Raw genomic sequence first — 10,988 nt, 5'->3', positions numbered from 1 at the left:
GAGAATCCCAAGGACAGAGGAGCCTGGCCGCGCTACAGTCCATAGGGTCGCAAAGAGTCGGACACTAGTAAGCCGACTGAGCACACACATTCCCCAACTCTGTGTTCCCTGCCCTCCCTTCTCCCCACGCCAGCAGAGTGCACGAAACTCACACCGTGACTTTCTTAATTTCCCTCCGGAATGTGGAAGTAGGGCACGTACATCACAGGACAATGTTCAGACCGCCCCATCCCGCAGCTCCTCCCTGTGGCTTGAGGGGCGCACGTGCAGTCTCACGGCCGTGATTGGACAGAGCCGTACTACTGGGCGAGGGAAAAATACGTCACTGGCGGGCTGTTGGCGCTGACGCGTCATGGTCTCCGCAGCAACCAGGTAGGGCTGCAAGCGGGGGAACTTCGGTGGCTACTGGGGTCCCGCTCTGAACTGAGGCGCGCGGCGGATTCCGGTTCGAGCGCGTCCCGCCCTCTTGAGGGGAACGAAGCGGTGTGGAGGCTGAGCGAACCCGGAGGGGCGCCCGCGCCGGAGTTCGGGCTCGGCGGGTTTTTGGTGTAGAGTCGCGCCCTCGCTACCCTGAGTCTGGGTTTGAAACTGAAAGTCGCACGGTCCGACTCTTTGCGACCCCATGGACTATACAGTCCACGGAATTCTCCAGGCCTGAATACTGGAGTGGGTAGCCTTTCCCTTCTCCAAGGGATCTTCCCAACTCAGGGATCAAACCCAGGCCTCCCGCCTTGCAGGCGGCTTCTTTACCACTGAGCCGCAAGGGAGCCTCGATTGGCGCGGCCACAAGTGGGTGTAGGCGGGCGGCTGATCCAGTTTCCCAGGTTTCCCCGATTCCGCGCCAGGCATGGCCGAGGCTTGAGGCACCTGGCCCATGCAGAGTTAGGGCAGCAGGTACCCTTGTGCAGAGGCAGAGTGGGGTGGTGCCTGCTGCGCGCCCGCGGGACGGCCACGGCGTCTCTGGCTTTTCCGGCCCTTTCTCTGCCGTCCCCAAGTTGTGCGGCTTGGACTTGTGTTCTGATGCGCAGAATGCCCACCCATGAGTTTGTCGAGAAGCGTGATGAGATTGCACGTGGACGGTACACGATCCAGGAAGTGCTTTTGATATCTCCAACCCGTGTGTGTGGAAAACAAAGAAAGTCAGTTTTTAGATCTAAGGGAGGACGGAAACAAAGTTAAATGGGGTGTACTGAGGAAAATGGAATACCACAGGAAGGGTGAAGCTGGTGACCCTGGGCTCTAGAACTGGAGGACACCAGAGCAAAGGGACATTTTGTCATTAAGGCATGGAGTTTCCTACTAGGAAAGAATGGCAGTTGTCCTAAAAGCGAAAGCCGATTGTTCCAACTACATGTGGCACAGAACAGGCTCAACAAATGGTACCCGTAGAACCCTATTTTTAGTTTACTTTGCTATAATAGTTTGAGTTGACAAGTTACTTTTGAAATAACTTTTGACCTTCATATACACGTGTGTTTAGTGAGCATAATATTTGGTTCTCTTAATGGAATTACCAGGAAGTGCTTTTCACATCTTCCAACCTGTGTGTGGGGAAAAGAGAGAAAGTCAGTTGTTAGAAAAGTGGCAGATAGAAAAAAGGATGCTCAACGTGGTGATACAGGGATTGCTAAGTCGTGTCCGACTCTGCACATGAAGTGCAGCCGGCCAGGTTCCTCTGTCCATCGAATTTCCCAGGCGAGAATACTGGAGTGGGTTTCCATTTCCTTCTCCAGGGATTCTTATGGACACAGGGATAGAACACTTTTTTGTCTCCTGCATGGCAGGCGGATTCTTTACCATTGACCAGTAGGGAAGCCATGATTCAGGGATAGAAGTAGCAAATTCTAATTCTTAAGAAGGATAGGCAGGGAACTATCTTTTTGAGAGCCTACCAGAATGGCTGTGTGCATATCTCTTACTCCTAATGCAGGAGAGTGTAGTGAGTGGCATGACTGTACTTCCAGACCATTTTGGGTGCTGAGAGCACCCACAGCCAATAAATGAGGGAAGCAGGCTTTTTAAAGCTAGGCTTCTGGACTTCCCTGGTGGTCCAGTGGTTAAGAATCCACCTGCCAATGTAGGAGACTTGGGTTTAATCCCTGGTCCAGGAAGATTCCACGTGCTGCAGAGCATCTAAGTCTGTGAGCCACAATTAAGCCCCTTCGCCACATCTGCTGAGCCCATGCACCCCAACTGGGAGGCCACCGAAATGAGAAACTCACATACCACAACTAGAGAGTAGCCCCTGCTTGCGACAACTAGAGGAAGTCTGCACACAGCAACAAAGACCCAGCACAGTCAAAAATAAATAAATAAAATAATTAAAATAAGACTAGGCTTCTATATAAAACATACTCATTCCAGTATAGGCGTTGCTTTTGAAGAGGTCTTTGCTCAAGAATTTATATTTAAAGGTAATCTGAATTGTTGCCATGATATATCTTACCAACCAGATGGAGGTCCCCAACTTTTTCCTAAGGTAATGAGGCTTCCGTTTTCTCCTGTGGCTTATGTTGGGTGGGAGTGAGATGGAAGGAAGGGGTAGGGGTGTGATTAGGCTTTGGTAAGGGGTGACCAGTGGCACTGAGTGCTTCTTCTCGCTGGGATTCTCTTGGTGGCATTTTGCTATGCCCTGAAGCAACATGGTGAGATTTCCAGATTAACTGAAGTATATGTCATCCTAATAGGGCTTGCTTTAAAGGAAGGCATCCTAAAAATGGGTATACATGGAAATAGAGGACCGTTTAGTTGAGTCATTTTTCTTTGCAACATATGGAGATTCTTTGGGATCATATATTTTATTCCAGTTCAGTTCAGTCCCTCAGTTGTGTCCAACTCTTTGTGACCCCATGGACTGCAGCATGCCAGGCTTCCGTGTTCATCACTAACTCCTGGAGCTTACTCAAACTCATGTCCATTGAGTCGGTGATGCCATCCAACCATCTCATCCTCTGTTGTTCCCTTCTACTCCTGCCACCAATCTCTCCCAGCATCAGGGTCTTTTCCAATAAGTCAGTTTTTCACATCAGGTGGCCAGAGTTTCAGCTTCAGCATCAGTCCTTCCAATGAATATTTAGGACTGATATCCTTTAGGGTGGACTGGTTGGATCTCCTTGCAGTCCAAGGGACTCTCAAGAGTCTTCAACACCACAGTTCAAAAGCATCAATTCTTTGGCGCTCAACTTTCTTTATGATTCAACTCTCACATCCATACATGACTGGAAAAACTGTAGCTTTGGCTAGATGAACCTTTGTTGGCAGAATAATGTCTCTGCTCTTTAATATGCTGTCAGGTTGGTCATAGCTTTTCTTCAGGGAGCAAGCATCTTTAATTTCATGGCTGCAGTCACCATCTGCAGTGATTTTGGAGCCCAAGAAAATAAAGTCTGTCACTGTTTCCATTGTTTCCCCATCTGTTTGCCATGAAGTGATGAGACCAGATGCCAGGATCTTAGATTTCTGAATGTTGAGTTTTAAGCGAACATTTTCACTGTCCTCTTTCACTTTCATCAAGAGGCTCTTTAGTTCTTCTTCGCTTTCTGCCATAAGGGTGGTGTCATCTGCGTATCTGAGATTATTGATATTTCTCCCAGCAATCTTGATTCCAGCTTGTGTTTCATCCAGCCCAGCATTTTGCATAATGTACTCTGCATATAAGTTAAATAAGCACAGTGACAGTATATAGCCTTGACGTACTCCTTCCCCAATTCAGAATCAGTCCATTGTTCCATGTCCAGTTCTAACTGTTGCTTCTTGACCTGCATACAGATTTCTCAGAAGGCAGGTCAGGTGGTCTGGTATTCCCATCTCTTTCAGAACTTTCCACAGTTTCATGTGATCCACAAAGTCAAAGGCTTTGGTGTAGTCAATAAAGCAGAAGTAGATGTTTTACTGGAACTTTCTTGCTTTGTTTGATGATACAGTGGATGCTGGCAATTTGATTTCTGGTTCCTCTCCCTTTTCTAAATCCAGTTTGAACATCTAGAAGTTCATGGTTCATGTACTGTTGAAGACTGGCTTGGAGAATTTTGAGCATTACTTTGCTAGCGTGTGAGTACAGTTGTATGGTAGTTTGAATATCCTTTGGCATTGCCTTTCTTTAGGATTGGAATGAAAACACCTTTTCCAGTCCTGTAGCCACTGCTGAGTTTTCCAAATTTGCTGGCGTGTTGAGTGCAGCACTTTAACAGCATCATCTTTATTCCAGTACATTAATTAATAGGGTGGGAGGGGTTTTTTTAATTGTAAAAAACACAGACTCTGGGGGAAAAAAAAACATTTAAACCATTGGCAAGGATCTTTGTTGTGGTTTTTTCCTAGGTTGTAGATTGATTAGGGATCTGGTAGAGACACTAAAACAATATTGTTATGTACTAATGTGTGGCATATACCATGCCATGTGGTCAAAAAGAAAGTACATTTTTAGTTCCGTTTTTACAGATGAAGAAATTGAGACTTGGGGAAGTTAAATGGTGTGTCCAAAGAAGGAAGATCTAAGCGAGTACGGAAACAAAGTTAAATGGGGAGTACTGGGGGATGTGGAATGCCACAGGAAGGGGGAAGCAGGTGACCCTGGGATGCTGGAGGACACTAGAGTGAAGGGCCATTTTGTCATTAAGGTATGGAGTTTCCTGCTAGAAAGGAAGAGCAGTTGTTCTAATGGCAAAAACCTGTTGTTCTAACTATATGTCCTGGACTGAAGTCAGCACTGCTGGACCAAGGTCCTTTAGGTTTTGAAGCCCAGGTTTGGAATTTCCTTCCCTGAAATAATGGATTTCTCATGTGCTCTGCTTTGAGAGAACCTGACGCTATGCACAGAGTCCAGGAAGTAAATATGTGATCACCTTACATCCTCCAAGAGCTTGGTTCTATACTGTTGCTATTTAGTCGCTAAGTTGTATTGGACTATTTTCAAACCCATGGACTATAGTTCCTCAGATAGATCTATTTCATGATTCTTTTAGATGATACATTCCTGTAGTATCATCTAAAAATATTTTTTTTATTCTGTAACTTCTCTGGTGGTCCAGTGGCTGGCTCTGCACTTCCAATGCAGGGGGCCCAGGTTTGACCCCTTGTCAGGGAACTAGATCCCACATGCTGCAACCAAGTTCTCACACTGCAACTAAGGATTCTGCATGCAGCAATGGAAGATCGAAGATCCTGTGAGCTGCAACGAATACCTGGTGCAGCCAAATAAATAAAAATAATTAAATATTCAAAAAGTATTTTTTATTCAGACTTACAGCTATATGTTTGCATTAGGGAGCTATATTTGTGCCTGAGTCTAGAGCATGGAATGTGTCTTCCCTACTACATACATTCTTCTTTTTCTCCATTTTCTAAGAAAATAATAATAGTTAATCATCACTGAGAGTCTTAGCACTATGCTAAGCAGTTATTGGATTATTCAATCCCTACAGTAATCCTGTAAAATAGGAACATTTATCTTCATTTATAATGGAAGGAGTGAACTCAGGAATGGGAAGAAATTTATCCCTGAGATAGAAAGAGCAGAGTCAGTTTCATGTCACTCCAAAAGCTAGTGCTTATCTATATATTTCATTCATCCCTTCACTCACAGATATTTAAGGAACAGCTGGTTTGTACCAGCAGGTGCTGTATATGGGGGATACACTGATGGCCCAAGCAGACACAGCGCCTGTCCTCAAGTAGCAACTTGGGTTGAAGCAGCAACTCATCAGCAATGAGTCTAGCACAGGAGACAGACCAGAAATAGAAAATGACCAACTAAATATTGACAATGGTGGTGGTACTCACCGTGGGGACAGTAGAGGGGGCTGTGAGGATATCTAATGGAGCCACTGGCAGCAGGTGGGACGAGGAAGGACAGGGTCAGCTTTCCTGAGCAGGTAGTATTCAGCTGAGACCTTAAGGACAGACTTGCAGTTCAGTTGAGCAAAGAGTGAAGAGAAGGAGGACCCACGTGAGACCCCAAGGGTCAGAGGGGCCATGTTTGGTCCTTATGGGCCAGCGGTAGAGAGTGCTTCCTAGGCAGATGCGGACGCAGGTTGGAACTCATTTGAGCATTGCTGCGCCCCAGGGTGTATTTTCTTCCCTGGTAGCTCAGCTGGTAAAGAATCCGCCTGCAATGCAGGAGACCTGGGTTCGATTTCTGGGTCGGGAACATCTGTTGGAGAAGGGAAAGGCTACTCACTCCGGTATTCTGGCCTGGAGAATTCCATGGACTGTATAGTCCATGGAGTCGCAAAGAGTTGGACATGACTGAGCGACTTTCACTTTCACTTTCATGTAATCACCTCCACAGACCATGTCATATTCCAGCTCCTGGTCTCCTCCTTCAGACATAGTTAGGCCTCTGGTTGCCTTGGCTGGGGACGAGTCTCCAGAGGGGCAGAGACCTCAGTGTCAGTAACTTTTGTGGCAAAACGGAATAAACAGGTGTGCCAGTGTTGTATTTCATCTTGTTTGTCTCTGGTTTGCAAAATTATTTAACATTTTTTAGTCTCACGATGGTCCGAGGCCTATGTTAGCTACCTAGGGTACAAACATATATTTATTTGCCTTCTATTTAAGATGCTACAGTTATTCTATCAATATTATTCTTCAGATATGTTTATTTACCACCTGCTGTGTGCTGGGCATTGTGCTAGGGACATAGCATAAGCAAACAGACATGGTCTCTGTCCTGGAGTTTAAGTTCCCATTTGGGGCTGGAGGACAGAGAGGGAGGGGGAGTGAGTCAGGGAGATGGGGCTGGACAGGTAGGCAGGGATCAGACCTTGCAGGCCTCACAGGTCATGACAGTTGTCCAGGGCTTCTGCTCAGAATGGTGGGAGGCCATTGAAGAATCTCAGTCAGGAGAATATAACCAGCAGGTGTATTTATGAAAGATCACTCTAGCTCCTCCTTTGGTGGAGGTAGAAGTCATGGGTGTGAGAGCTATTTAAAAGGTAGGATCAGTGGTAATAGGTTCACTCTGGGCTGAGAAAGAAGAGGGAAGTTCAGGGCTGATTTGTTTTCTGACCTGTGTGCCTGAGATCAGAACCCAGAGGAAGGACACAAGTTCAGTTTTGAGTAAGATGTCTTTGCAGTAATCTCGGTGGAGTGTCACACAGTGTGTGGAATCTTAGCTCCCCAACCACGGATGGAGACTGTACTCCCTGCAGTGGAAACGTGAAGTCCTAACCCCTGGGCTGCCAGGAAAGTAAGTCCCCACCTTTTCCTTGTTGAGAGAGCTGTCAAGGTGGGACCAATGAAGTGGTCTAGTGAGAATACAGTTTCTCTACATTTATGTTGAGGAAAGATTAAAATAAACTTTCTGGCCAACCTGGAAAATACTCTCCACAAATGTGGAGAAGGAAGAATTCTATTATTGAACAGGCACTAACCAAAAGTGGGATACAATATAGGTAGTCTGCTAATGAGACTACAAAACAGAGAAAACAAACCCTTAACATTTATAGACCATTGCATACCTAGTCTCAAGATTAATGATAGTTTGTCTCCTTGTAAAAAGATGAGACAGCACCATTTGTTTGTGCTTTCATCCTAAATTCACCTGGTGATTGGGGTGGCCATCTGTGCTATTTCTCGGAAGGAAAAGTAAAACATCCTTAATTTCTTATTTATTTATTTGGCGGCACTGGGTCTTCATTGCTGTGCATGGACTTTCTCTAGCTGTGGCGAGCGAGAGTTGCTCTCCAGTTGCGGTGCCCTGGCTTCAGTAGTTGCAGCTCGTGGGCTCTAGTGCACAGGATTAGCAGTTGTGGCGCATGGGCCCGGTTGCTATGTGGCATGTGGAATCTTCCCAGACCAGGGATCAAACCTGTGTCCACTATATGGGCAGGTGGATTCTCAGCCACTGGACCATCAGGGAAGTTCATTTCTGGAAGAGGCTGAAACTAATTAGGAGAAGTTTGTTGACGTGGGCCTCAGTATCAGTGACTCCATTTTGAGCATGTTTTCTTGTTTTAACACCAGTTCTTCTTTAACACCAGTCTCAAAGCATGAGACCTTTGGTAGGTAATGTTATGATATTATGCGGAAATAAACCCTCCATTTGTCTGCTCTGGAAGCTTGTAAATATGGGGATGGAAAATGATATTGAATGGCATGTAAATTCTGCTCGGAAGCTAAGGACATTCAGTGGCCTCTCTTTGAGATTCTACCTGAGCTGTCCCTCCTGTCTTCTGAAGTTCAGGGTAACCTGAGACTTGGCTCCTAAACTGCTTACTGGAGGTTCAGATCTGTTGATGGCAGCTGAAGTGATTGAGTATTGCTTACCAGTAGTTTGAATTCATTTGCTGTAATCAGCTCTTTTTTTTTTTTTTTTGGCTGTGCCATATCCCAGTTCTCTCATCAGGGATTGAACCTGCACCCCTGCAGTGGAAGTGCAGAGTCCCAACTACTGGACCGCCAGGAAAGTCCTCAATAAGTAATTTTTAAAATTATGGTACTTAATTTTTTTCAGACAGTGTTTCTCAAATGGTTACTCTTCAAAAAGTTTGTTTAGAATTTTTTTTTTTAGATACAACTTTGCAGGAAAATATCTTTTATATTAATTGGTGTGTTGCATGTTGTAGAATATTGTATTGTGTAGAAGGGTCTCAATTAATGAAAAAAGAGAAGCTTGATTCATTGTTCATTGGTGAATGAAAAGAGATAAGGAAATTTTAACTACAGTTGACCCTTGAACAACATGGGTTTGAATTGCAAAATCCATAGGTTTAGTATAGGCAAGTTATTAAACAAACAGTAAAAAAAAAAAAAAAAAAAAAAAAAAAAAACACCAGCAACTATACCAGTCTCCAAAAGGGAAAATCAGAATGTAGAGTTGCTGCAATATAGTATCAGAATGACAGTGATGTAGTAGTATCAGTTGTATCAATATAGTATCAGTTGTATCAATGTAGTATCAGTTGTTCAAAAAAAGTTATAAGACATGAAAAAACAAGAAAGTGTGACTTGAGCTCAGGGGGTAAAAGCATTCTATGGAAGCTGACCCTGAGTTGGCCCAGATGTTGGACTTAAGAGGACAGAGACTCCAAAACAGCTCTTATAAATATGTTCAGATAACTAAAGGAAACCATGTTTAAAGAGTTAAAGGGAAGTATGATGACACTGGTCCTACAGACACATAATCTGAATTAAGAGAGCATATAGAAGAGAACCAGGTACCAACTCTGGAGCTGAAAGGCACAATAACTGAAATGAAGAATGCTTTAGAGGGACTCAGTAGCAGATTTGAGATGGCAGCCAGACTTGAGAAAGATCAGTAGAAATCATCCAATCTAAAGAGCAGAACAAAGGTGGAAGGCAAATTAAGAGAGCTGCAGATGTCTACAGGACATCAAGTGTACCAAGCTTTGGGAGTCCCAGAAGAAGAGGAGAGAGAGAATGGGGTAGGAAAAAAGTATTGAAGAAATAATGTCCTAATATCTCCAAATCTGATGAAAAATGTTGTTATTAGTTTCCTATTGTTGCTGTAATAAGTTATCACAAACACAGTGGCTTAAAACCCCACAAAGCTATTATATTATGGTCTTGGTGGTCAGAAGTCCTAAAATCAAGGTGTCAGCAGGCCATGTTCCTTTTGTAGGCTCTGGAAGACAGTCTGTCCACTTGCCTCCCCCCGTCTCTAGGTCACCAGCATGCTTTGGCCCAGGGCCTCCTCACATCACTTCAGCTTCTTGTTGCTCAGCAGTTGTCATATCTACTTTATGACTCAGCCCTCCTCCCTTCCTTGTGTGAGGATTCCTGTAATTATACTGGGCCAGATGTATTCAGGATAATCTCCCCATCTCAAGGTACTTAATTTCACTACATCTGAAAGTCCCTTTTACTGCGTCAGTCAGGTCACATACTCTTTGGTTCTAGAGGTCTGCATGTGGAATCACCCCATCTTTGGGGTGTATTATTCAGATTACTGTACACATTATTATACACATCCAAGAAGCGCATGTTAAATATAAAGACACATATAGATGGAGAGTGAAGGGATAGAGAGAGCCATGCCAGCACTAATGAAATAGGAGTAGCTATATTAATTTTAGAGCAGACTTCTGAGTAAGGACAGTGATCAGGAATGAAGAAAGAGATGGCATAATGATAAAGGGGTCAGTACTCTAAGATGACATGACATTTATGAATGTGTGTGCACCTAACATCAAAGTGTCAAACTACACGAGGCAAAACCCAATAGGACTCCAAAGAGGAATAGATGAATTAGCGTCACTGGAGACCTCATTACCACTTATTGGAAATGGACAGATCCAGTGGGCAGAAAAGCAGTAAGGACGTCTTCCAACTCAATAGTACCATCAGTCACCTGGGTATCACTGACATCTCTAGTCTGCTTCATCCCACAACAGTACATTACATATTCTTCTGAAGCTGGACCATGTTCTGGGCCATAAAAACACACCTTGACAGATTTAAAAGAATAGAAAACAGACTGTCTGCTCTGAGACCACAATGGGACTAAAGTAGAAATCAATAAGAGAAAGCTGGAAAGTCCCCAAATACTTGCAGATTAAACAATGCATGTCTAAATAACACATGTCAACAAAGAAATCTTTAGAGAAACTTAAAAATATTTTGATCTCAGGGAGTTCCCTGGGAGTCCAGCGGTTAGGCCTTTGTGCTTTTACTGCCGTGTCCCGGTTTCAGTCCCTGCTTGGGGAACTAAGATCCCACAAGCTGCACAGAGTGGTAAAAAAAAAAATTTGGGAGGAAAAAAAGAAAAAAATTTGGGAGGTGGGGGGAACTAAATAGAAATGAAAACACAGCTTATACACAATGTGGAGGAAGTAGAGAATTGTATAGCATTGAATACATGTATTAAACAAGAAGATCTGAATCAACACTTTCAACTTCCACTTTAGGAAACTAGCAAAAGAAGAGCAAATTAAATCCAAAGTAAGCAGAATAAAGATAACAGAAACTGGAATGGGCCTGGGACAGTCAGGGGACTTGCTCTGCAGTAACCTGGCCTCAGGTACCAT

General features: G+C 44.2%; 1 protein-coding gene across 1 annotated transcript in view; it reads left to right on the top strand.

Annotated features, from left to right (window-relative positions):
* Positions 1-289: 289 nt before the first annotated feature.
* Positions 290-10,988, top strand: part of DHRS7B (dehydrogenase/reductase 7B) — a 45,603-nt gene continuing 34,904 nt past the window's right edge. The window contains exon 1 of the mRNA XM_065909850.1: positions 290-372. Coding sequence (XP_065765922.1) covers positions 353-372 — 20 coding nt within the window. The 5' untranslated portion in view covers positions 290-352. The remainder of the gene's footprint in view (positions 373-10,988) is intronic.

This window comes from Muntiacus reevesi, chromosome 18, assembly GCF_963930625.1.
Source record: "Muntiacus reevesi chromosome 18, mMunRee1.1, whole genome shotgun sequence".
In the NCBI taxonomy this organism is placed as follows: Eukaryota; Metazoa; Chordata; class Mammalia; order Artiodactyla; family Cervidae; genus Muntiacus; species Muntiacus reevesi.
This window is presented reverse-complemented; position numbering and strand designations above follow the sequence as displayed.